Source organism: Bombyx mori, chromosome 23 (genome assembly GCF_030269925.1).
Source record: "Bombyx mori chromosome 23, ASM3026992v2".
Taxonomy (NCBI): Eukaryota; Metazoa; Arthropoda; class Insecta; order Lepidoptera; family Bombycidae; genus Bombyx; species Bombyx mori.
In genome coordinates this window covers 17,659,661-17,687,515 of record NC_085129.1, presented here as the reverse complement: position 1 = coordinate 17,687,515, position 27,855 = coordinate 17,659,661, and the positions used below count along the sequence as shown (strand labels likewise).

General features: G+C 40.7%; 1 protein-coding gene across 2 annotated transcripts; it reads left to right on the top strand.

The window, feature by feature from the left end:
• The first annotated feature begins 45 nt into the window (after positions 1–45).
• On the top strand, positions 46–26,920 carry LOC101739698 (putative leucine-rich repeat-containing protein DDB_G0290503). Of its 2 annotated transcripts, none has more exons than XM_004930707.5 (17): positions 46–203; positions 2,898–2,979; positions 4,648–4,752; positions 5,341–5,447; positions 6,527–6,649; positions 7,039–7,920; positions 8,590–8,912; positions 9,631–9,772; positions 11,291–11,381; positions 12,319–12,449; positions 16,684–16,800; positions 17,410–17,532; positions 19,161–19,316; positions 20,166–20,306; positions 21,297–21,433; positions 22,020–22,122; positions 22,495–26,920. In XM_004930707.5, the coding sequence occupies exons 1-17, from the start codon at positions 165–167 to the stop codon at positions 22,792–22,794; spliced, it is 3,102 nt and encodes a 1,033-aa protein (XP_004930764.1). In that variant the 5' UTR covers positions 46–164; the 3' UTR covers positions 22,795–26,920. The 2 variants fall into 2 exon arrangements, with proteins under 2 accessions (XP_004930764.1, XP_012549798.1); XM_012694344.4 differs by having other exon boundaries at positions 64–203; positions 12,322–12,449.
• The last annotated feature ends 935 nt before the right edge of the window (positions 26,921–27,855 follow it).

The window sequence follows — 27,855 nt, the reverse complement described above, 5'->3', positions numbered from 1 at the left end:
GTTCTATCCGGAAAATCTATTCCATTATCAGCATGTAGTGTAATTAGTCTATGCATTAGTGATAACCTATGATCCGCGCTCAACTGTCATGGCGGCGGCCGCCATTGCGACATATGTGTGTGACAAGTCATGACATTTATGTACAAGATTTATGAAAAAATCCAATGGCAGATTCATTCTTTGGGTTCGATACTTCATTATCGGTGAGTCTAATAACTGACTTAGATAAATAAAAAGTTAAATTGTAGCAGAAAGTGCTACAAATAAAGGCGCGCAAGCATCAGTGCCAACACGCCACACTTCAGTATGCTTATGTTTCTAAGCTAAATGTTTGCTTTTTTATCCTTTAAAGTCACATTAAATAGTTTTTAGACAATTGTTAAAACAAATACAACTTATAATTTGTCTAACTTATAAGTTTTATAATCAAAATAGTCGGAAAATTCGCCAATTTTAACATTTTAACATTGACCGAACTGTCAATCCAATAGCTATAATAGCTTTGTTTATATAAAATTTTGAGTTTTGAGAAAAACATGCCACTGTATTTCTACCTAAGTGCTGTTTATCTAACGAACTCATTGTGAATAAGAAGCATAAACTTGCCCTTATTAAAACAATTAAGTTATCAAAACAAAATTGATGCAAGTTGTGAAATTCAAAATGTTACATTTTATGAAAAGTTTTCATCATCACTGTTATAATACCTTTCACTTTACCACGACAATTTTATTATTGACTCGAAATAAAACAGCGGGTTATCAAGATTTACAGTTTCGTACCTGCAAAACAGAAAAATGTTCTTTATAATATTTTTCACAATATAAACTTTATAATATTTTTTGGAGCTAGAATGGAAAGTTTGCAATACCTTACCATGTTGATTGCCCGGCGCATTTTCCATGCCCAAGCGTAGTTAGTGCCTGTGCAAATCAGAAAAATGTTCCTTATATTTTCTTTCAAAAGAAAGTCGCACAATCGCGCGCTTGCAATACAACAGCTGCCCCATCCTTCATACCAACGCATTACTTTTTCTGGGCAGCAACGTGCAGAGTGGTAGTACCAAACGTGAGGACTGATAAGACATCGTACCGCCAGTAAATGCACAGATCATATTTTTGCGATTTTCGTTTTATTTATTCTTTCAACTTGGAAGTGTTCCTTAACTATGTATTTTATTAGAAAAATTTGTACTTGTGTGCGGGATTTGAACACCGTTGCAGTCTTATCCTGCAATATGAATACAGCGGGTGTCATCTTTTAGACCATAATGACTTCATATTGGATGTCCCAAGGGATTCACCAGAGAACAGGCAGCCGTGATCCCTCAGTGTATTATACCAGTTATATCAGTAGACTATGTTTATTAGCCAGCGTGTAGCGGGCTGTAGAGTGTATTCGAAGCCAGCATGCTTAGGTAGCAGTGAAAGTAGCCACATATGTTTTTTTTAAATGATCCAGTAATTTAAATTTGCCAAATCACCATCTGGCAGGGTTCATCTCCATCTTCTAGAAATGCTGTGCTAACCATAGAATATTGTTGTTTTTGAAATGTATTATTTTGTTTGAGAATGAACTTCACCTGATAAATCTGCTGTCAAAGTGCAACAGTGACCTACATACATAGTGTAAATATAACTTTGTTATTTCTGAAATTGCATTTAAATCTGGCACACATGTAATGTGTGTAAGCATTGTATGGTGTGGTATGGCTCCATATGACACATCCTTTAGTATATTCAATATACATTATTACATAATAATAAAATACAAAATAGCTATGTTCAAATAAATGCATATTATGATGATGGTTGTAGATGGAGATTTAAATTAAAATTAGTTTTCATGAAGAGATAATCGAAAAGTATTAGTTGTCATTTGAGACTGCCATGATCACACATATTCCAGAGTCCTGAACTTGGGCTTGCCTGGTGTCAAGTGGATACCGGAGCCCATAGACATCTATAACGCATTAGCCGCGACCCACCACGAGATATAAGTTCTAAGGTCTCAGTACAGTACAAACCGAAATGCATTGCTGCTTCACGGCTAGAATAGGCAGGGTGGTGGTATCTACCCGTGCAGACTCACAAGACGTCCTACCACCAGCTAACTTAAGTCACAGTCGTTCTTAGACTGATCTGATATCACTTCAAATTGTTGGTAAATCCAATTTGAAACAAATTTAAATTAACAATTGCACCTAATTACATATAACCATTAAGGGGATACTATAAATAATGATAAAACCAAAACAATAATATGTTAATGGTTAAAGAGTTTAAGATTAAAATCCTTTGTTCTTATATTCATATCACAAATGTTGACTAAATTGATTTATTTAATTGACTTCACTTGACAATGTGTGATAACAGAGGACTACCTCATTGATTTCATTGTTGACATTTGAAGCCTTGCAATGTTTTGCATGTTTCATTTTATTGCATTTTCGAATCTCATTGTTCTAGTTCATGAATTTTGTAACATTGATCTCATATGTGACTCCTAATTCAAAGTAGTATTATGTAAAAATTATATTGTACTCGAAGTTAGTCTAAACATTGGCTCGCTTCCCTATTCATGGACCATATGGTATTTGTTTCTTTTAGTCAAACATGTAATTAAAAGAAAGATACATCAACGCTTATGTTATAAAGTTTTTAATGTCGTAATATAATCTAAAATAATTATGAATTGTTGCTAGTCACTCTACAAGCTCTTTTTTTTTTACTTTACTACTCCGGATACAAATTGTTGAGCATCTACAATTTCATTCAAATGACCAGCTAAAAGGCTTAAACATTAGAAATGCAGTACTAGTATATTAACTAGCGACAATAAGATGTCCTAAAACTAGTTCAACCAGTGTATTTGATACACAGTTTTATTTATTTCAGAACTTAAATGACGACGAAGGTTGCGCAGAACCCTCAGAGGACGAATACGATGCATTGAACGATGAGACATTCGGCCATGGATGTAAGTGTGGAACCATATATTTTGTTATTGTTGTATGTCAAACCATATCTTGCCATAATAAATGCGAAAGATAAAGTAATCTATAGATCTAAAACCTATTCTGAAAGACTAGAAACTCAACCAAATAACCTTGCTAAATGTCTAATGGACAATCAAATGACTACAAGAAGACTTAGAAGAAGATGATCTACTGTATATTGATTGATATGGAAAATGTCACTGGACATTGTGCATGCACCGGCTATTTCATTGTTTGTTTCAAAACTACAGTTGAATGTCTAATGAAACTAAAAAAAGAAACACGTGTGGCACTCGGGGACTGCCGCGGGAAAGCTATTGCATAGCATTTTTAGCCACTTATGCAATTATAATTAGACAATAATAATTTAATACTAAAACAATAATAAAATAAGACCATGCTATATTTATAAACATTAACAAAAGCAAAGCATTAAGTGTGCCCTTACACTCATAAGCTAGACCGCGCGAGAGAGATGGGCAGACTTTTCATGATGCGCATGCAGTGCGACGTGACGCCGCGCGTTTATACATAAACACTACACAAGCGCAACGTATGAATGTGTTGAACGCGAGCTTCATGGTAGGCGGAGTGAAGGGTGTTAGGTTTTATTTTCGTTATGGAATTTCTTGAGTCGGTCGCCGCGATAAAAGCTATCCAATAGCTTAAAAAAAAGTCAAACTAAACGCATCAAAATATTTATTATTCTTCAGTATTTTAATATTCTTCTGCTTCTAATATTTTCTCAAAACCAATTTCAACTCTCACACACCATAATATGTTTTCAATTGTTGCATGTTAATCTTTAATTTATCATCAGTTTGTTTATTTTGGGTCAAATTCAGTTCTGCTTAGCCGGGCTGTGCTAAAACTTTTAGGAGCTGGCCTGATCCCAGGATTAAACTAACTATTATCTGAATCCCATTCACTTGAGGGTGCCGGCTCCACCATATTGCTGAGAGGAGAATTTGGAGAATGTCAATGGACTTACAGCCTTGGTGTAGACTAAATATTTATTTAAGTGATTTATGACTATTTAAGCTTACACAGAAACGACAATATTATTCGGAATTTAATTATCATCATCATAGAGCAGTCGTGGTCATGTGGAATTCTTTTTAGTTAAAGCCTTGACAAATGTTCTCCATAGTTTGCGAACTGAGGCTTGGCGCGCACTCGTTAAGTGGGGTTTTAGTAAGGTCTTTCTCCTGATCAGTCCAGCGCATGAGGCTTCGTCTATGAGATCTTTTACCATTGACCTTACCTTGAACAACAAGTTTCTCGATAGACTGCTGGCCGTCGCAATACGTGTCCCAAATATCGAAGAATCCTGGATTGTACTGTTGACGACAATCTTTGAGAAATATTAAGATCTTTTAGGATAGAGGCATTGGTGCGATGCTCAGTCCAAGATATACGGAGCATCCCTCTCCAGCACCTTCTTCTAATTTAAGTATAAGTGTACTTAAATAGAGAATGTCGTTAATTCGATTCAATATTTTGTCGGATCATAGACTCTGTTTTATGACAGTGATCGCTATGTTGATAGTGGTGGGCGATATTCACTTTGTAAACGTGCCAAGTATCTTACCAAAAACCGACCCGGTAATAACCCAACTGACATATGACCATTCGTTTTTTGACTTCAGCCGACGAATATGACTGGGAGGTGGAACATGAGCACCTCGCCGGACAGCTCGAGAGCAGTCGACGCCAGAACAGCGGCATCGACGAGATTGCCAACTCACAGCTCGGTTAGTAAACTTATTCAGAAAATATTCTCTGACCGATATAAATGACTATTTCTGCCGTGAAGCAGTAATGCATTTCGGTTTGAAGGGTAGGGCTTTTTTTTTCCTACCTAAGCTGGTAGCCTAGAGAGGCTATTCCAGCGTAACCGTAACTAGTAGATGAGCTCACGGGGCTCAAACCTGACGACGATGCTAACACTAACCCTAGCAAGAGCCGTGCTTCGCAGAATCTACCACCAGATCGGAAACGCGACCCACTGAGAAGATCCGGCGAGAAACTCAGTGGGCTGTATCTGAGAGTTAATTTACTCGTCGAGCCCTTCGTCGCAAGCGACGGGTTCGACGAGAACGGTGACCGGAGCTTGAAGTACCTAGAAGCACCGTTAGTGGATCGAGAGGATCCGAGACGACGTGAGGGTAGGGCAGCCGTTGTAACTATACTGAGACCTTAGAACTTATATCTCAAGGTGGGTGGCGGCATTTACGTTGTAGATATCTATGGGCTCCAGTATTCACTCAACGCCAGGTGGTCTGTGAGCTCGTCCACCCAACTAAGCAATAAAAAAGGTAACTTTTTATAATTTTTTTCAGAGCTGTCACTGTCGCAGTTAGTTTTGGACGATACGGACGCGCCGCAGTCCGGGTCGCTCGGCTCCAGCGTTTGGAGAAACGATGCGCCCTTCCCAGGACCGCAGGCCGTGAGCATTTAATTATATATATATTTTTTCGAACTACCCGCAAATTTTTAAATGACCTTTTTTTATTCGGGCTTCATTAATCTGTTTGTAAATATAAGCTGAGGAATGAGTGAGACTTTTTGGGGGGAACGCGAGGAGTGAAGTTGTGTGATTTGTTTTATTTTGTCTATTTAGTGTTTCTTCGGGTTTAAATGTGTAATATTGGTGGTTTATTAACTGTTCAATATCTGTGAAAGTGCACAAATGTGGGAAAATGATACAAAGTCGCTGGACGTAACTTCTTGGGATCCTCCAAAAAGTCCACTGAAAAAAATCTTAGTAAATGGCCACCATTTTACTGAGATTATATTTCATCCCATATCATCTCATCTCATTTAATTTCATCCCAGTTGATTAATGTCTCAAATTAATCATCTTCATTTCATTTCACTTCATAATATCATTTTTCATAAAAATATGAATATAAATTAAAATAAGACATGACATGAAAGAAAGGTCTCAGTTACCAGGTCATAAATTCCCTTAAAAAAAAAGGGAATGAGTGAGACTATCCTAAATTATAAACAGCTATGCTATTATTTATACTAATATATAAATCTACAGTGGTTTTTACGGATGTTCCACTATAACTACTGAACCGTGCATCCGATTGACTTGAAACTTGGTATCCATGTAGAAAATACATGTACTTAATGGATAGGATAATATTTATATGAGTGTTGGACTCCCTAATAATAATGACCATAAATAATAATGTTAATTTTAAATGTCCAGTGAAGCGGGCGAGTACGGCTAGTAAGCCATAAAGCCAATAGGAAGATGTATGAATATCTGTGCCGCGGGGAGTACTTGTTTCTAGAAAAATAACTACTAATTAGTTGACAATTGTTATAAAATTAGATGTATTGTGGTGTGAAGAGTGGTACAGATAATATTGAGACTGCGACTCAATGACCCAAGATGGCGTTCATGTTGCTGTACCTTTGGGCCCTGGTAGCCACTTTACCCCAGGTGGGCTGTGAGCTCGTTCACCACTCTAACGCAATACAATAAAATTAGATGATTTTGCGTCCGAACAGCCGGCGCCGCTCAAGAACGTATGCACGGTCGAAGAGTTGGAGCGGCAGCTGCGTCACGCGCAGTCGCAACCCATGCAACAGCACTCCTCGCAGCAGCCGTACAACTCGCAGAACTACTACCAGGTAAAACCTGGCCTGGTAACGACACTTGAGCCACTAAATGTTTGCGAATTCACTAAAAATGTCCCAGTTTTTCGAAGTCTCCAACAAGGGCGTAAGGTTTGGTTATCTCCTCTTTTTTTTAGGCCCTTAACTTGGGACCAATTATTTAAAAAAAATTGTTATAGTCTCACTGTACGGTAGGCAGCGGCTTGGCTCTGCCCCTGGCATTACTAAAGTCCATGGGCGACGGTATCCTCTCACCATCAGGTGGGCCGTATGCTCGTCTGCCTAGAAGGGCAATAAAATAAAAAAAAACTAGGACTAATAAACTGGAGTAAATAATTTACACAGTTGATAAACAGTCCATTGTTTGATACCCACAAAATAAATATGTTTCGTTTTCTTTCCAGCCAAGGTTTCCGGTGATACTACAAAGACCTCCAGGCTTACAAGCGCCCGTATTAGTACCGTTCGTATCCCAGCAGCACAACATGAACCAACCAATGAACACAATGCTCAGTCAGAACAATCAAATTCCGCAAAACAATCAAATGATGAGCAATCAAATGGGCCAAAACCAGTTTATGCAAAACAACCAGATTGGACAGTTTCAGAACAGTCAAATGGGAACGAATTTAGGGCCTAATGTACACCAGATGAGGCAAAACATGAAAATGAATCAAATGGGTCCAAAGAAACCTATGCCACAGAACTTAAATCAGATGAGCCAAAACGTTAATCAAATGCCCAAAAATATGACACAAATGGGACAGAATATCGCCCAACCACATCCTCAAATTAACCAGAACATCCCGCAAATGAATCCGAACATAAATCAAATGAACCTGTCTCAGATGCCGCATAATTACAATCACATGAACCAAAATTCTAGCCAAATGGGTCCAAGTATGAATCAGATTGGCCCAAACACAAACCATATGGGACCAGGTATAGGCCAAATATCCCAACCGATTAACAAACTAGGTTCAAACGTTAACCAAATGACGCCCAACATGAATCAAAACTCAAATCATATAAATCAAATGATTCCCAATTTGAACAAAATGCCTCCCAATTCTCAGTTGGCTCAAAATTCAAACCAATTAAGCTCTAACACAAAACCGATGGGTCAAAACGTGAATCAAATGATGAACGGTAACCAGTTTGGCCAAATGAATCAGTTCCCGCATATGATGGGCCAACCTCGCATGATGGGGCCTCCACCCGGTATCAATATGCCCAGGCAAAACTACAACCAGCAGAACGTTGGACAGTTTAATTCCAACATTCGAGTGAGTACAATATTTTAATTATTAAGTAATTCTTTATTAAGTGCATCAATCGATACATACAACACTCATATTCTCAAATACCCTCCACACTAAAAAATATACAGACCCGCATAATACATTTTGTGTGGACTAATTTTAATCATAAACGTATTAATTACTTGTGTTTATTTCCAAATAGTACATTGTGTTGTTTCCAAACGAAACCCACCACAAGTACCTATCAGATAACTTATTGGGAAGACACTTCAAACCATATGTGTAAATTTAATTGGAACATGATTAATATTTATATTTATTTAATGAATTGCGTTGTGAATTAAAATGTGTTTGGGACTGAGAAAAGGATAAGTTTAGGGCTTCCTTGATCTTCAAACTGGAATGCGTGATGCTGCAGTGATGGACAGGGGCGTGGTTCCATGACCTTGGGTTGCAGTATACCCTACCAACAGTAGATTATAGTAAATAAGGAAGCGTTATAGAAACATAATAATGACGACTGACATTTATCAATTTACCAAATTTTCTAATGTGAATGTAACACAAAATAGATTACAGATTAAGTTGCTGTTCGTTGCTAGCGATTTGGTTTGTGGGCGTCTCAATATTGAGGTTTACTTTAAGAAATATACCTTTATTACTGTTGTATTGACAATACTAATTTGTTGCAAGGGGCCGACACTGAAGAATGAATCGCAGCAAGTGCCCACTCAACAATACAATCAGATCGCGAACAAAATGAGCCAGCCAGCCAAATCAGTATCCCCGCAGAGGCTAAAGAAAACCGAAACGAAACAAAAGACAAGAATCTACAACAACACAAATTTATCCTCGCAGAATTTAGTTCAAATAATACAGAACACTCATCCGATACTGCAGTACAACAGCGGGTTCCATAATGCATCGCACCATCCCATGCTGGGTCGTGGTCCTCTGAACAATCAGCTCAACCATCCACTCTTGAATCAGAGGCAGAACGGAACCTACAGTAACAGGTGAGTTGCACGATATATCTTCTAATATTAATATTTAGAGGAGTGTGGAAGGAGAGAACATTTTTTTTTGTTGCTTATAAAGGAAGACGAGCTCACAGCCCACCTGGTGTTAAGTGGAGTTAAGTTAAGTTACTGGAGCCCATAGACATCTACAACGTAAATGCGCCACCCACCTTGAGATAAGTTCTAAGGTCTCAGTATAGTTACAACGGCTGCTCCACCCTTCAAACCGAAACACATTACTGCTTCACGGCAAAAATAGGCGCGGTGGTGGTACCCACTCGTTCGGACTCACAAGAGGTCCTACCACCAGTAAGGTTAAGGAAGTTAGCTTATTTTTTTGGTCAGAAGGAAATCGCCGGACTTCGCCCTCCACTGGGGATGGCGGGCGGAGCATGTCGGAGTCGACTAAAAACCTCCGGTCGCTCGAAACAAACCACGTCCGAACCTCGCATGAGACAGAACTCATGAAAAGAAAAAAGGGGGAAAAATGAGGCCTTTAGTGCGGAGCACATCTTACCCATCACCCTCCCCCTCGGGACGCTGGTTAGAATGGGTTATCCTACAGAATACCACGCTTGGCCAGGACCAGCGCGGCTCGAGGACAGCCGGCACCTAGAGCTAGCTACCTTTTATCCCGAAGAAGCACGTTGCTCTCGTAGGAAACCACAATGCCTATAATGCTTATGATGTCTCAAAATGTCTCTTATGATTGCAGAGAGTCCTCGCAAGACGAGGAGGTCGCCAACGAAGACGAGTACGCTGGTCTCATGTCGCAGAGAGAGAAGCAGTGGCTACTGAACATACAGATGCTGCAACTGAACACGGGGACTCCGTACATACACGATTATTATTATACCGTACGTAAATACGATGTTAAAAATGTGTACCTAGTTTTTTTTGTGATTTTATGACGTGGTAACTATGACCTTTAGGTCAAGTCTTATTTTAATTTTAATGAATTTTTTTATATGAAAAATGATATTATGAAATGAAACGAGATGAGATGATATGGAATGAAATATAATCTCAGTAAAGTGGTGGTAATTTACTGAGAATTTTTCGGTGGACTTTTTGGAGGACCCCAGAAGTTAGGTTCAGCGACTCACAAGAGGTCCTACCACCAGTAATTACGCAAATTACAATTTTGCGGGTTTGATTTTTATTACACGATGTTATTCCTTCACCGTGGAAGTCAATCGTGAACATTTGTTGAGTACGTATTACATTAGAAAAATTGATAACCGCCTGCGGGATTCGAACACCGGTACATCGCTAGATACGAATGCACCGCCTTATCCATTAGGCCACGACGACTTCGAAATTCGAGATTCGTATCGCTATCGAGAAAAAATGTATAAGACTTAAACAGCGCCCCTACCGTCTGTAAAAAGAATTAATCTCACCAACACGAATGAATTTACTTACTTTCGTTTCCCAATCGAGTCGTCACGTTATCGAAACTCGAAACTTCTTTATTCTTTATTGTACACAGTTAATACAATACAATAATTGCGAAAAGTTATAAAATGGCGAGCTTAACTCCACAATTGAGTTGTCTACCAGCTAACCGTTCTTAAAGAGGGAGAGCTTTACATAGGTGGGTAGAAGATTACGATCTAATCAATTTACTTATTGATACAATACACAATAATAATAATAAAGCATTGATACATAATATATCAGACTGAATACATACATAATTACACACATAAATAACATAAACATATTTTATACATAGACGTACATATTATAAATACATAATATAAATACATATAAGTAATACTAAATCGATAGATAGTGCTCCTTTACTTATAGTCATAAGTAACCTATAGTCATAACATATACTCATAATCGAGAGAAGGAAAATTGTTTTGACATGCGGTAGTAACGTAAATCTCGAAGGCTGGCTATCGAGTATTACCGGCTAATGCAGTGGTCGTCACACTTTTCTGGTCAAGGGCCACATAGAACAATGTGAGGTATCATCACTGCGGGCCACACATTTTTGGACTGTTTACTTGACCACCAGTCAATTGACATATTTAATATCAAGTGTCAAAAGGCGATTGTACCATAGATAAATCAATTATAATTATTATTTATGCAACGCGGGTAGCTTATTAATTAGGAATAGGCGTGAAAACATATCTGTAATGAAAAAGATGGTAAATTATCGATAATATCAGTATTTTTTATTTCTACTAAAATTTGATTGCTTGGCCGTGGGCCGCAGAAATATCGTCCACAGGTCTAATGTAATGATCCTTTTTCGTATCGAGGACTCGATACATTTACATTACGATTTCGATAGATTTTCGTGCTTGTTGTTACAGGTTAAATAAATAATAATAATATATATATATCTATTTTTTAAGGTCTTCTTAGAAAGGCAGGCAAATAAAGAGAAGGAAGGCGTGAAGGAAGCTCACAAGGCCAACCAACAGAATCATCCCTTCTACAGCGGCAGTAAGTTGCTCATACATTATTAGTGACTGGGGAACAGCATATTCTGCTATCTTCTTTTTCGCCATCTTATCCCACTAGGTGGGGTCGGCACAACCAATTTTTCTATTCCATTCTCTTCTATAAGCCGTCATCTCAACACTCGCTCCTCTCTCCCTCATACTGTCATTCACACACTCTATCCATGTCTTATTCGATCGACCTCTTCCCCCTATACTCTGCTCTATTTTGGTATCACATAGGATATGAACTTATTCGGTGAAAATATCCCCTTACTAGTTTATTTATCGTTTTTCCCTGCCTATTTGCTGGTAGTCTAAATGGCTATTCCAACTGTGCACGGATGGGTAGGTGAGCTCACGGGCTCCATCTGTAAGGACACGCTGACACTAGTCTCATCAAGAGCAGTGCTTCGCAGAATCTACCACCGGATAGGAAACGCGACACACTGAGAAAATCCGGCGAGAAACTCAGTGGGCTGCGTCTGTGGGTTGATAATAATAATCTGCAGCATAAAATATCAATTTTGATATTTGCTCGGGTGCATATAAATACACCGATAACTGTACAGTTTATTCCACACGCTAAGGCTTGCCTGTCGGTTATCTATGCTCGGCTAAAACCATTACCAGATTATTAACCCACAGACACAGCCCACTGAATTTCTCGCCGGAACTTCTTAGTGGGTCGCGTTTCCGATCCGGTGGTAGATTCTGCGAAGCACTGCTCTTGCTAGGGTTCGTGTTAGCAACATCGTCAGGAGTTCGTGAGCTCTCCCACTCATTCTGAGAATCTAGCATAACCCCTCGAGACTACTAGAATAGGTAGACAAAAACTGAAGCAGAAACAGACAGGGTGGTGGTACCTACCTGGTAATGATAGGATTTCACCCTTCGACAACATTACCTTTGCTCATTTAAACGTGTCGTTGTTCGCGCAGCAGTGAAGCAAGACGGTCACCAGCACAGAGAGCGGCACAACTCCAACCGACACAACTCGACGGGCGAGGAGGCCGGGGCTCCGCGGGCCTACGTGCCGACGCAGTTCGAGAACTCGCTCGGGAAGCTGCAGGTACCACCCCTAGCCCGGTAGCACTGGGCTCGAGATGCGCTCAAAATAATAGGTTGGGGGAAAAGTTTCTTCGCATTTCACTCATCTTGACAGTACGAAAAATAAATAAAAATCACACATTTTCCTAATTTGAATTTGGAATTATCTTCTTTAAAATTTAAACTTTTAATGATACCAAAACCAGCCAGATACAAATAGTATAGCTAAAGAGATTTTATTACAAGTTCATACATACTATAATGCGAAAAGACTTTTCCCCCAACCTATTACCACCTTTACCTAGTCCTACCACCTTTAACCGGTGGTAGGACCTAGTCCGACTGGCTGGCGACCACCCTCCAACTAGAGTCCGCCGCCAAATAGCCTAGCTGTGTTCCGGCGTGTGGGTTGGAGAGCCAGTTCTATTCCTTCCCTTTCCCCTTCCTTGCTGGGGGTGAGTCTTGGTGACGCCTGGAACATGCGGAGCAGACGTGCGTGCGAGCTCACGGGGCGTGATTGTTTGACGGGGGTATAGGGAGACCCAGTGAAACGGTATCCGCTGCCGCCCGCCGGTCAGTAGGGGACCTGAACCCGGGTGTCTCTACTAAACTCCGCCCCGGGAAGCTGTCCCGCCAACCGGTGCAAAATCCTGTCGTGCGGTCGTCGTGCCGGAGTCGGAGACCGGAGTGGATCCCGGCGATCGCACGCAGAGTGGACTGGGGGCCCTTCCATGCCCTGCGTCAGTCTCTCACGCAACCCGTGGTCGAGCACGTACTATGTTCCGCGCTTCACTCAGGTGTTGCCTCGATCTCACCTCCAACATCCTACCTCTCCTAATCCTACTCTCCAGAAATATAACAACATAATTAATGAAGTCGAAAAAAAAGAAAAGGGTTTTACAGGCGGTTCCCCATTCCACATTTAATGTGGATTTCAGCAATGTCAGGGGCCTACATAGCAACCTTGACGCCGTACACCACCACCTTGAGACGGCGCAGCCTGCCCTGCTTTTTTTAACGGAGACGCAGATATCTGCTCCGGACGATACCTCATACCTTGAATACCCCGGCTACGTATTGGAGCACAACTTCCTGCGTAAAGCCGGGGTGTGCGTATTCGTCCGGGCTGATGTCTGTTGTCGCCGTCTTCGGGGCCTCGAAAAACGGGACCTGTCCCTCTTGTGGCTGCGCGTAGATCACGGGGGCTGTACCCGAATCTACGCGTGCCTGTACAGGTCCCACAGCAGTGATGCAGGTTCAGCTCTGTTTGAGCATGTGCAAGAGGGGACTAACCGCGTGCTTGAGCAGTACCCATCTGCGGAGGTGGTGGTTCTTGGAGACTTTAACGCTCACCACCAAGAGTGGTTGGGGTCCAGAACCACTGACCTCCCGGGTCGGACTGCCTACGATTTCGCCTTGGCCTACGGCTTCTCCCAGCTGGTGACACAGCCCACCCGTGTCCCAGATATCGAGGGGCACGAACCTTCTTTGTTGGACCTTCTGCTGACCACGGATCCAGCCGGATACAGTGTGGTGGTCGACGCTCCGCTTGGATCGTCTGATCACTGCCTTATCCGTGCTGCCGTACCACTCTCTCGTCCTGGTCGTCGAACGACGACCGGGTATCGAAGAGTTTGGAAGTATATGTCAGCAGATTGGGATGGATTGCGTGAATTTTACGCATCCTACCCATGGGGGCGGTTCTGCTTTTCCTCTGCTGATCCTGACGTCTGTGCGGGCCGTCTTAAAGACGTGGTGCTCCAGGGGATGGAATTGTTTATTCCGTCCTCTGAAGTGCCCGTTGGGGGTCGCAGCAGACCCTGGTATAACAATGCCAGCAGGGATGCTGCACACCTCAAGCGGTCCGCATACGTGGCATGGGATAGTGCCAGGAGACGTCAGGACCCTAACATCTCAGAGGAAAGGCGGAAATATAACGCCGCTTCTAGGTCCTACAAGAAGGTTATTGCCAAGGCGAAGTCGGAGCACGTCGCTAGAGTTGGCGAGCGATTGAAGAGCTATCCCTCCGGGAGCCGTGCTTTTTGGTCGCTCGCCAAGGCTGCAGAAGGAAACTTTTGCAGGTCTAGTCTCCCACCACTGCGCAAGTCCGATGACAATCTGGCCCACAGCGCGAAAGAGAAGGCTGACCTTCTGGTCAAACTCTTCGCCTCGAACTCGACTGTGGACGACGGGGGTGCCACACCACCGAACATCCCTCGGTGTGATAGCTCCCTGCCAGATATCTGCTTCACACAGTGTGCAGTCAGGCGGGAGCTCCGACTCCTGGACGTCCATAAGTCGAGTGGGCCAGACGGCATCCCCGCAGTGGTTTTGAAAACGTGCGCCCCTGAGCTGACACCTGCGCTAACGCGTTTGTATCGCCTCTCTTATTGCACTAACAGGGTTCCGTCTTCATGGAAGACCGCCCACGTCCACCCTATCCCCAAGAAGGGTGACCGGTCGGACCCATCGAGCTACAGGCCTATCGCGATAACTTCCTTGCTTTCCAAGGTGATGGAGCGAATAATTAATACACAACTCCTGAAGTATCTTGAAGATCGCCAGCTGATCAGTGACCGACAGTACGGTTTCCGTCACGGTCGCTCAGCTGGCGATCTTCTTGTATACCTTACTCACAGGTGGGCTGAAGCCTTGGAGAGCAAGGGCGAGGCTCTTGCTGTGAGCCTTGATATCGCGAAGGCCTTCGACAGGGTCTGGCATAGGGCACTTCTATCGAAGTTACCATCTTACGGAATCCCCGAGGGTCTCTGCAAGTGGATCGCTAGCTTTTTGGATGGGCGGAGCGTCACGGTCGTTGTAGACGGTGACTGCTCTGATACCATGACCATTAACGCTGGCGTTCCACAAGGTTCGGTGCTCTCCCCCACGCTTTTCATCCTGTATATCAATGACATGCTGTCTATTGATGGCATACATTGCTATGCGGATGACAGCACGGGGGATGCGCGATATATCGGCCATCAGAGTCTCTCTCGGAGCATGGTGCAAGAGAGACGATCAAAACTTGTGTCTGAAGTGGAGAACTCTCTGGGGCGAGTCTCCGAATGGGGTGAATTGAACTTGGTTCAATTCAACCCGATAAAGACACAAGTTTGCGCGTTCACTGCGAAGAAGGACCCCTTTGTCATGGCGCCGCAATTCCAAGGAGTATCCCTGCAACCTTCCGAGAGTATCGGGATACTTGGGGTCGACATTTCGAGCGATGTCCAGTTTCGGAGTCATTTGGAAGGCAAAGCCAAGTTGGCGTCCAAAATGCTGGGAGTCCTCAACAGAGCGAAGCGGTACTTCACGCCTGGACAAAGACTTTTGCTTTATAAAGCACAAGTCCGGCCTCGCATGGAGTACTGCTCCCATCTCTGGGCCGGGGCTCCCAAATACCAGCTTCTTCCATTTGACTCCATACAGAGGAGGGCCGTTCGGATTGTCGATAATCCCATCCTCTCGGATCGTTTGGAGCCTCTGGGTCTGCGGAGGGACTTCGGTTCCCTCTGTATTTTGTACCGTATGTTCCATGGGGAGTGCTCTGAGGAATTGTTCGAGATGATACCAGCATCTCGTTTTTACCATCGCACCGCCCGCCACCGGAGTAGAGTTCATCCATACTACCTGGAGCCACTGCGGTCATCCACAGTGCGTTTCCAGAGATCTTTTTTGCCACGTACCATCCGGCTATGGAATGAGCTCCCCTCCACGGTGTTTCCCGAGCGCTATGACATGTCCTTCTTCAAGCGAGGCTTGTGGAGAGTATTAAGCGGTAGGCAGCGGCTTGGCTCTGCCCCTGGCATTGCTGAAGTCCATGGGCGACGGTAACCACTCACCATCAGGTGGGCCGTATGCCCGTCTGCCTACAAAGGCAATAAAAAAAAAAAAAAAAAAAAAAAAATATTACTTTAGTTAAATGTAAATAAACTATATTAAAAAATGTTGCGAATTTTCATAATAAATGTGAAGAAACTTTTCCCCAACATATTTATACATAAATGAGCACACTTTCGCATTTATAATATTAGGAAACTAAAAAAAAGGTTAGTTTAATCCAATTTAAGAATATGAATACGAAGTAAATGAAATCGGTTAATTTGGCACTGTGGTGTGGTTGAATGTATATTTGCATACATGCGCATTCTGACAACATGAGTGCTTATTAAGAATTTGTACATAATCTTGAACTTTGACGTCATTGTATAGAATAAAAGAAAACAAGGATTGTATATGAATACTTTTTTAATTTGCAGTGTGGCAGCGTTACTGCCCCAAGGAAGTTGATAGACGTGGAAGTGGTCGGTGGAGAGGTGGCACCCTCCAGGATGTCCAGAGCTTCCAGTGTGGCGAGCACAGCCAATCCTGCTGAAGTAAGCTTATACCATTGAACTTCACCTTTGAGGATGCTAGTAAAAAAAATACTGGTGTTAGTCCAAGCAGGGTTCAAAGTTAAACCATGGTCACAGATACCACAATATTTATATTAATATGATTAATAACTGGAGGTAGCACCTCTTGTGAGTCCGCACAGGTAGGAAGGTACCACCACCCTGCCTATTTCTGCCGTGAAGCAGTCATGCGTTTCGGCTTGAAGTGTGGGGCAGCCTTTGTAACCATACTGAGACCTTAAAACTCATATCTCAAGGTGGGTGGCGGCATTTACGTTGTAGATGTCTATGGGCTCCAGCCACCATTTAACACCAGGTGGGCTGTGAGCTCGTCCACCCATCCAAACAAATAAAAAAATAATATGAATATAAAATTCATTGTGAATCGCAAAAACAATCACAAAATACAAATCCTGCTTGTTAATGTTCAGTATCGTAGAATTGTTTCTACCAATCAGTGTTCAAATCTTGAAATCTGAACATTTAGCTGTAGTGTTTTATAAAGTTTTTTTCTGTTTTGTTTTTGTATGCTGTAATTTGTCTTTAGACATGAGTAAAAAATTAGGTTTAACTTTTTTATAAATTCCCCAGGCGCCTAGAGAGATGAAAAGGACGAAACAATTGCTCCTAGATATAGAAGCGCTGTATCTGATCCTGTTGAGATTAGAAGAGCTAAACGACCCGCTGGCGATATCCAATGCGTTAATACTGAAGGTAAGCTGCCGGATTAGATTTCCCTAGATCAGGGGCTCCCAAACAAATTTTGTCTACTGTCCACTTTGAGAGTAAATTATTTGTTAGCGCCCCTATTTTTTCACCTACTTGAAAACCACAATAGCGAGAGCTCAGTCGATGAAGAGTGCTCCTAGATGAAATTACAAATCGCCTTCCAAGCCTCTACACAACGCCCCCTTTTTTTTGGGTCTCTTAGCGCCCCCCTTTAGGCCTGCAGCGCCGAAAAGGGGCGTTATCGCCCACTTTGCGAAACACTGTCCTATATTGAACCCTAGAGTTCGAGAGCTTTCTGTCTGTAAGGATGTCTATGGAACTGAACTATCTAGACTTTGTTTTAAATTTCAACTGGCTCTCGAAGATATAAATCAGTAGTAACAATCGCGTGCCTTATAGGTACTGTCTCAAGGTGGCTTGAAACTCGCTACAGTTGTCGACATCCGGGAAGGTTTTTGTTTAGTTCCATCAACGCACGATAGGTGGCGCATGCGTAGTTTTATGTGTTTGATACATCTAGCAAATAGTCACTGTCTCAATCAACGGGACTTTTTTTTTTTCTTCCTATGACATATGGCTCACTGTCGCGAGTAATCTCCGTCGTCCTGGGATATAAAAAATCTCGGGTCTAAGAAGTCTTTGATGCTAAAAAGATGATAAATTTATCTCAAAGAATTACTCGGGGCTAACTCTGCCCTTGGAACACTCCAGAGTAGACACAAAGAGACTCGACATTCCTCTGCAGTTTTTTAATGTTTCTATTCAAAGACAAATAACAATTGCCTTATCGAATTATATGGTGTTTGATAATTACAAAATTATGTTTACCAGAAGTCAGTTGACATCATATCATTTTTGATTGTTTAAAAGAGTGAATGATATCCTATGAGCATCCTGTATGAGCAACTTACTGCCGCTGTAGAAGGGATGATTCTGTTGGTTGGCCTTGTGAGCTTCCTTCACGCCTTCCTTCTCTTTATTTGCCTGCCTCTCTAAGAAGACATTAAAAAATAGATATATATTATTATTATTTATTTAACCTGTAACATCAAGCACAAAAATCTATCGAATTCGTAATGTAAATGTATCGAGCCTTCGATATGAAAAAGGATCATTACATTAGAATCGTCGTGGCCGAAAGGATAAGACGTCCGGTGCATTAGTGTTGAGCGATGTAATAAAAATCAAAGCCTGTAATAAAAATCAAACCCGCAAAATTGTAAAGTAACCAGTGTGCTTAGTGCGAGTTTCTTAACGTTCTCGTTAGCATAAAAGTTAACCCAATTTTGTATGCAGTTGGAACAGGGCCCCTAGCGGCAATCGTACGCAAATGATCCCATACAAGAGCTAACTTTTACGTTATCGAGAACGTTAAAAAACTCGCATTAAGCACACTGGTGTTAAGTGCTTACCGGAGCATGTAGACATCAACAATGTAAATGCTGTCACCAGTTTTGAGGCATGAGCTCTATCTTAAGTCTCAGTTAGTTATAGTACAACAGATGCGCCTCACCCTCCAAACGCATTACTGCTTCACGACAGAAATAAGCAGGGCAGTGGTATCTACCCGTGCGGACTCACAACACATCCTAACACCACTCGTAATGTTTCAGGAAAGAGAAGAGAAACAAAAACTATTAGACGTAGCTCAGAAAGAACTGAACAAAGAGGATGACGACGATTCTAATCTGTTCTTGAAGAATATAGAGTCGGTGCAGAGGAGGCCCAAACAGGAGAGCCCCAAGAACGAGAGCATCGATAAGAGACAGGTCAGTCCGGCTCCAGCCCATGTGGTGTGTCAGGCACTCATTTGGTAGCCTTATAGCATTTGGTAACCTGTTAACTTCTTCACCGGGTCTTTTCAGTGGGTTGGGAGATCCGATGGTAAACTTAGCGAAGCACTGCTCTTGTTAGGTCTAGTGTTATCAATTTATCTCAGGTTGATCCTGAGAGCTTACCTACCGGGGTATAGCTGAAATACCCCCTTAAGCGATCAGCGAATAAGTAGAGAAGAAAGGTAGTACTGCTCCGCGCTAGGGCTCTGGATGACTAAGTTTTATCGAATTATAAATTGCTCTTTAAGTAAATTAAAACCATTTAAGTTTAACGTCACTTAAGACCCGCTTCAGAATCGCAATCCGCTTCGCCTCATATGAGCCTTTCGCTGTTTCGTATCGAGTAAACCGGTTACTAACTTCCTTTATGATGTCTCTTATAGTGTAAGGTTCTTATAGGCCACACGACATGTCGACAATTTTCTAGAACATCCCCGATAGTACTAGTAGTTTCCAGTCAACCACTGTGACGTCACATATCTTAAGAACTGTCCCGAGCACGTTTCGTCCCCTGTGCACCCCGCGCCCTTGTACCCCGCAGGCGAGCCAGAACTTTCTGCTAATATATTATTATACCATAGCGTAGACTGTGCTGAAAATGTATTTCAAGCGGAGTCCTTGAGCCCAGATGGCTTCTTCTCCTTGCAACAAGAGCTTATTTTGGATCATTCTACGCCATTTGCTCGTATCTGCCGCATCTGCCGCCGAGTGTAGAGCATCGTCACCTGTGAATCTGATCAGTGATGGCTTAGTGAACAATTGACCAGTCTCCCGTGTCGGCAGGTCGTCAACCTGGCGGTAGCCCAGAAGCCGGCACCGGTGAACCTTCTGGACGAGAACAAGGATGACCTGATCAGCAAGATGTTCGCGGGCCTGCTGCACGCCGACCGTGTGGCGCAAATGATGAACGTCAGGAAGGGAAGGGTGAGTTACATCTAGGGATGATCGATATTAGAAAAACATCGATGTTGAAATCGATTTAAAAATATCGATGTACTTATACATCGATATTGTTACGCGCTTGGGTTCGGGATAAATAAAATTCCATCGAAGTATAAATTGAAACTGTATTAGTACTTAGAACATTTTAACACTTCACAAACACTTTAAAATTCTTAGTTCGCTTCAGGTGATCCGTTCGCTGTTTCGCTTCGAGTAGTTCCGATTACTGACTGACTGCGTGCCATCTTTGCAACCTTTTTATAGCCGATATCACATCCCTTGAATTATCGAGAATATTCCACACATTTTAAGTATTGCGCTTTCGCTATCTGACAATTGATGGGGTTGTACTTCTCGAGCGTTCTAGATGCTACTAGATCCTTCGATATTCGTTCAACTATTCGGCGATAGATGGCGTTACTCTGGCCGGCATAACATTAAAACTACGCTTTACGGATTTTAAGCGGGCGTTTAATTATTGGACTTGACTCCGACATCACGCTTCACAATTTACATTTTCTTAATTTCACACACATTTATATAATACGGCTTACTTCGATTAAGTTCATCAGTGTCGTCTAGTTTAAAATAGTTGTGCTACCTAGGGAGTCACTAGCTAGAAAGTACATCCACCCGATAACAACCCGTAACATAACCCGAGAAGGTTCGAGTTTTTTCGAAAAGCCGGGAAGTCGGGAACAGCGACTTTGTTTCATTTTCCCATATTTGTGCACTTTCACAGATATTAAAAATTTAATAAACCACCGTTATTACACATTTAAACCTGAAGAAATAAACTAAATAGACAAAATAAAACAAATCACACAACTTCACTCCTCGCGTTCCCGCCAAAAAATTCGTTTTGTTTTTAATGTACATGTCGAAGGTTAAGAATCGAACCCTGTAACCCTCGAGCTACCAAGGATAACTTGTTCATCGAAGTTATAGGATTATATTTATTTATTTATATAGATGCTAATATCTCGCTTCGTGAGGCGAGTGGGTCCGAGTCACCCGCGCCTGCGCACGCTGTGGGGCCGCCTGCTGAGGGCGCTCACCGTCGCCCGACGTCACGACCCGACCGTCGATCTAGCGACCCCGTACGCAGAGTAAGTGCAGGACTGGATTTCGTTTTGGTGTTACCGGAATCGAGTGGTGTGCTGTGAGCCCGCCCGGGGGGACCGCGGTCCCGGATTTTGGTAGGCAGTGGATCGGCTCTGCCCCTGGCATGGCTGAAGTCCATGGGCGACGGTAACCACTCACCATCAGGTGGACCGTATGCTCGTCTGCCTACAAGGGCAATAAATATATATATGTAGGAATGGCGTAGTAGAATAAAGCAATACTTCCTCAACTGTTTCACAATTAATTTTATTTCTCGTCTTAACCATGAAGTGTCTTGCCTCTGACACTTTCTTTTGACAACCAACTGACAGTGACCTAGTCAATGCACAGATTAAACTAAACTATTCCGACACACATCTGAGGAGCCGGATAACCGATATACATAATAATATAAAATATCAACCTCATGCCTCAAAGTGGATGGGCAATCGCACCGTTATGTGTAGACTCCTATTTGAAGGACTGGATGATCGTCACACAATGCTAACTACACTACAACTTAACGCCAGGCGAGCCGTCACCTTGACGCGTGACTTGAGCTTTTTAAAACAAGGTTTTTTTATGTTCCAGATACATCCAGAGCACGACGGGCTGGTCGGCCGTGCTGGAGTCGTGCAGCGTTCTGTCCGAAGCGTTGGATCCCGCTCGCACGCCCCACGCTCTGTCGTCATCTGTTAGTATAATGTATACATTTGACCGGTCGTAGGACGTCTTGTCAGTCCGCGCGGGTGGGTACCACCGCCCTGCCTATTTCCGCCGTGAAGTAACCAGTAAAAAACCAGTAAACCGACCCAGAATGAACTATGCACTGACCGTTTTTTTTTGTATGATTGTGCGTTTTGTTTATTTATTTATTTATACCTCGTGTAAAATTTGCCTAAGTCAACCAAACGTAGTGCAGAGTAAATAGTGGTAGGTGCAATGAAATTTATATTAAATTACAAATACATACGCAAAATATATATACACATACATACATATAATAGTTTATAGTATTATACGTTTTGATGTGAAAAATCACAAAATATGTCTCTGTAATTTTCAGTTCACGCTCTCGGCCATCTGCGCTCTAGTACTGAAAGCGTCTACCCTGGTGAGCACGGGTGAGCCCTCCGCCGGTGAGCGCCAGTGGGCCAAGTTCCTGCGCACGGCGGCCCGCGCCCTCCGCGCCGCACCGCCTGGCCCCCGCCCCTTGCGCCCCCTGCCCGAGCCCCGCCTGCGCCGCCACCTCCGCCAGCTCGAGGCGCGCGGCCCCGTCGAGATCCTGCAGCGAGGTCAGGCGCCCAACCTCGTCGACATGACGAAGCAAGAGATGCACGAGCTGCTCGTGAAGCACCTGTGCTGATGTCCGCGGGCCGAGCCTCGACAGAAGTGTAACTTCTCGGGCTGCAGAAGTGTAACTTCTCGGGTCGGGCATGCGGAGCTCAGAGCTTTAGTGCGGCGCTTATGAAGCTCCTGAGCGACGAAACGTTTTACTAAACGAGAAGACACGTTTTTTTACTAATTAACTTTTAATTTGTTTTCTTAATTTTTATATGTAGAGTACGTAATTGTAAATATATATTCATATATATATAAAAGAAAGAATGACAGCAAAATCGATGCAAAATTATTGTTTATTTTTCTACAGGCGGCTACATATTTCTTATTCTGTGTTGCCAACGGTCGAGCGATTGGTTATTGTTGTGCTTTTAAATTGTAAAGATTAAAACGGACAGTTATATAGTATATGATCTGGTTATCGGGAGCTGACATTTTTTATTTTATTTTATTGTCATGATGTCGAGGGGTGAAAGGCTGTTTTTGTTTACGTGACATTTATCTTTGTAATTAAAGATGCGTTTTATTTGGTATCAAGCATCAACAATTCGATGTTTTTAATTGAACTTCAATTAAGTTTACACCATTCAAATAATTGAAGTTTTTTTTTATTATGATATATTTTCTCCAAATTTTAAACTTTAAATGGCTCTGCTGTAAAGTTGCAAAAATGTCGCTTATACCAAAATAGCCATTCACCTTAACCTAACCTAACCTTGTCAGTTGAGAAATCTTCTTTCGGAAACTCTTTGATTTCACCGAATTAATATATCGGATAACATTAACCTTATATCGAAGGTTATTCTAGATCAGAGTTCATTCCAAATGCAAAAACTAAAACTAAAATTGTTACATATTTTTTCTATTTAAACATATTTCTTGGTTGGTTCAATATGATGTTTCGCATACAATCGTTAATAGGTAATAAATACTTTACGTTAGATCTAAGGGAATATAGCTCGTATCGCTGCTAGCATAGGACGTATAATGCATTGAACTCGCCACCGAATACTTTATCTAACCGGGACTACCTTGTTGATAGTAAGTATCGCCTCTATATAGAGTCAATGACCACTTCGTAGGCCGTTAGATCATATTATTGTACTAACTACCCATATTGAGGTCCTTTCCTTAGCCAGCAATGTACCCCGATTTATTTGATTTTGTTACATTGCGCGCTCTTTAGAGGACGGTTCAATACGATTTTTTGATGTGTAGATTTTCTGCGGATATCCATGAAGGCTTTATTCTTTATTTGACAATGACTTGACGTTTCTGTTTGCAACGTTTGGGGGTAGATTATATTAGAAAATTGAGGGGAGAGTCAAGGGTACACAATTCCTAAGGGATAGATATATTAAAGACGATGACGTAATTATCCTATGATTATCCTTAATCTGGCTTATATCAAAAAAAGATTTCCATCGATCCTTTTCTGGTGGGAGAAATGTTGTATTTTGCAATAAGATTATCAACTTAAATGTATTTATTACTACATTACATACATAAATATATGCAACGTTATATGTATGTAGAGCGTATATGTTTCTTTCTTTTTTTTTTTTTCATTTAATCATTGTAAATATTAAAAGGTTTTTTTATACACTAAAGTAGTCGTAGTGTAGATGTTAGATTGCTTGTAATCATTATAAAAATGGTTTAAAAAAAAAAAGAAATATATAATTATAAGCTTTTCTTATTTTATTAAATATGTAATAATAAAATTATGCTTTTATTAAACGATCCATCGAATTGTGGAAGGAATATGTTTGGAATCCATAAAAATTCATGGATAAAATATTATATATTTAGATATAATTATGATATCTGAGGATTAAACTTGTTTTTTTTATTCATCTGTTTGTGTCTGTGATTAAATAAGACTCTGTATTGGTTCGTTTTGCTCGTGTTTTTTTTTATTTTTTATTTGATTTTATTACTTTAATGTTTTCCATTTTATTGTCGTCAAGTGTATCATTAATTAATTATTGATGAAAGAGAATAATTTTAATCCTCGGATAGAAAAAGCGAATGCACATCACATAATCTGTTCTCGAAGTGATGTGAGTTTGGCAAAATGGAAAAATGTTTTTTTTTCCTTTCTTTTAGAATTATTTAAAAAAATAAAATAAAAAGTAAAAAAATTGAAAATGTTATTGAAAAAAATTAAAAATAAAAACTTGTACATTTGAACGGTGGAAACGAGACTTGGGTGTAAATGGGATTGATTTTGTATTTAAATAAATTATAAAAGATAAAAATAAATTAAATTTCAATAAATAATAGGCAATAAATCGGACTTGGCAATGAATCGCGAACTGTAATATAGTTATCGTAAGGGATGTATTTTAAATTTGAAAACTATCATCGGATCATCAGTTTTATAATGACCTTTCTCAAATCACTATGAGAAAAAAATTTAATAATTCTATTTCTTTTTTGTTATTGGTAACACCAACGCGTGATGTCACCGGTGGGTAATCGTTTCTCGAGTGTATAGTCTATGTACTTTAGTGACGTCACACGTAAGGACGAGCTTTTAGAGGAACAGTCCGATTCTCTTGTCTAATAGTAGAGCTGTAAGGTCGGATGTGAGCGCTGGAATTGATAATGCATGAATTTTATTGTTATTATTTGTTTTGTGTTCATTGAGCGCTCTCGCTTCCGATTTTATTTAGCTCCGGATTTCGAAGGGAATCGTATCGTGTAGGTCACCGGTGCCCTACGCGGCGCCGCAATCGAATACTGCCACAGATTCTCCGCTGAGTGAGTGAGATGTTGATGTAATTAAAATTTTTATTTTTTTTATTTTGTTAGATAATTTAAATGAATACAAAATGAAAGGACGTAACGATGATATGTAAAGAATTTGCAATAACTTTTTTATAAGCGAATTACAGTAAATTGAGTATTTAATGTCCTTGAAATGTTTTCGTCTGATTTATTTTTAATTTTTTCGGTACGCTTATAAGCGCTCGCTTGATCGATTGAGCCATAACGTCTTAGGTTAGGTTTCTAGATTATTCTTTTTCAATTACCCTCGGATCTGACTCCTCGTGACGGACGCGGCTACAACCAGACGACCCAACTTCTTGATGCATTTCAAGATCACCTATAAATTTAAAAATAAAGAACGGATATTTCTAAAATAAAAAAAAATCGATATTAGAATTGCAAGTTTTTAAATAAATAAAAAAGAAAATGTCACTTGAATTTTATGGTCACGACGCGACGCATCGAAATAATGAATTTGTTTTAATTTCGGTGTGTCGTTTGTAAATTACTATATATGTACTATATATATATATATATAAAAAATATTATAATGTTTTTTTTTATGTTAACATCTCGTAAACGAACCCGCAATGTATCGCGTAATGGGAACGATAACGAAGCGTTGTAATTGAAACACTTAGAGTTCCCGCTATGGAGGGTAGAGGTAAGGAGAACCGTCTTTGTGTGTGAAAAAGTGTCCGTTAAAATCTACTAAATAAGGGTGGCGCTACAGTAGCAACCGGGTAAATGTTAAAAAAGGCGCTGAAAGTTATTAGAATTAGATTGAGAAATAAAAAAGGACGAAAGAACTGTAAGCACTGAAAAATCACAAAAAGTATTTTATTTAAAGCTGATAAGAAAATGCAATCGATGTCTCCGCGTTTTACCATAGCCATAATTTTAGGTTATATTGACGAAATTAGTTTGGACTACGTAAACATGTGAGGTCTTGTATTTACACCGTCACTGACTACTGTAGTCATTAAATATATTATTTCCTAACTTGGCATACTTCAATCAGTGAATAACTGCTCAATTCATAAGCGCCATTCTGGAGGATTTTTGAACTCTTTTATTTAGTACTGTGTAGTGGGACACTTTTTCAAGCTTCTCCCATATGAGACGGTTTTCCTTACCTTTATCCTCCACAGTTCCCGCCCAGAATGTATTTGACATTTTTGACATTTCATAATGTTTAGTTGTTTTTTTTTTCGAGCGCAGAGCCGAGAGATTCCGGGTTCGGTTACGGAAATACATTATATAGATATTCGATGAAAGGAAAAACCCATATTGTATTATTTAATATACAAGATTTCATATAGAAAGACATATTTTCAGAAGAAAATTAAAAAAGAAAAAAAATATTAACACCAAAATACCGAGTTTTATTTTATACTAGCTGACCCGGCAGACTTCGTAGTGCCTCAATCAATAAATAAAAGACCTAAACTTTTGTATAAAATAAACTTAAAACAAACAAAAGGAATCCAACCGACGGGGGACACATCAAAGGGAAAATTGTTATTTTTATATATTCCGAGAATTTTCATATTTATCTACCTTTTAAACCTCTGGATATAATAATTCATGACCAAAATTAGCCAAATCCGTTCAGCCGTTCTCGAGTTTTAGCGAGACTAACGAACGGCAAATCATTTTTATATATATATATATAGTTTTAACTGAATGCGGGGGTCGTATGTTTGGGTATTATTTGATTTAAGCGAAAATTTTGCAACATTATATTAGATATATTTAAAGTTAAAATTTGGAAAAATTATAACAAAAAAAAAACTTCAGCTATTTGATAATGGGGTAAACATAATTGATGTTCAATTAAAAACGTCGAATTGTTGATGCTAATAACAAATGTAACTATACTGAGACCTTAGAACTTATATCTCAAGGTCGACACTAACGCATAGACATCTACAACGTAAATGCGTGGATGGCGCATTTACGTTGTAGATGTCTATGGTTTTTATTTATTTTATTGCTTAGATGGTTGGACGAGCTCACAGCCCACCTGGTGGTGGTTACCGGAGCCCATAGACATCTACAACGTAAATGCCGTCACCCAGCTTAAGATATGAGTTTTAAGGTTGGTACTTAGTTACTCTATCTCATTCATTACAAAATATACACAAAAACTGAAGAAACTAGCTTGACCCGATTCACCTTGACTTTGGGGTGAATCAGGTTGCGTATGGGGACAATAGTTTTTCGGTAGGGTTGGCACTATTTCGTTGTTAGGTAGGTATCGAACTTTAGGTAATTAACTTTTAAATATCTTTAATGAGTTACAAAACTT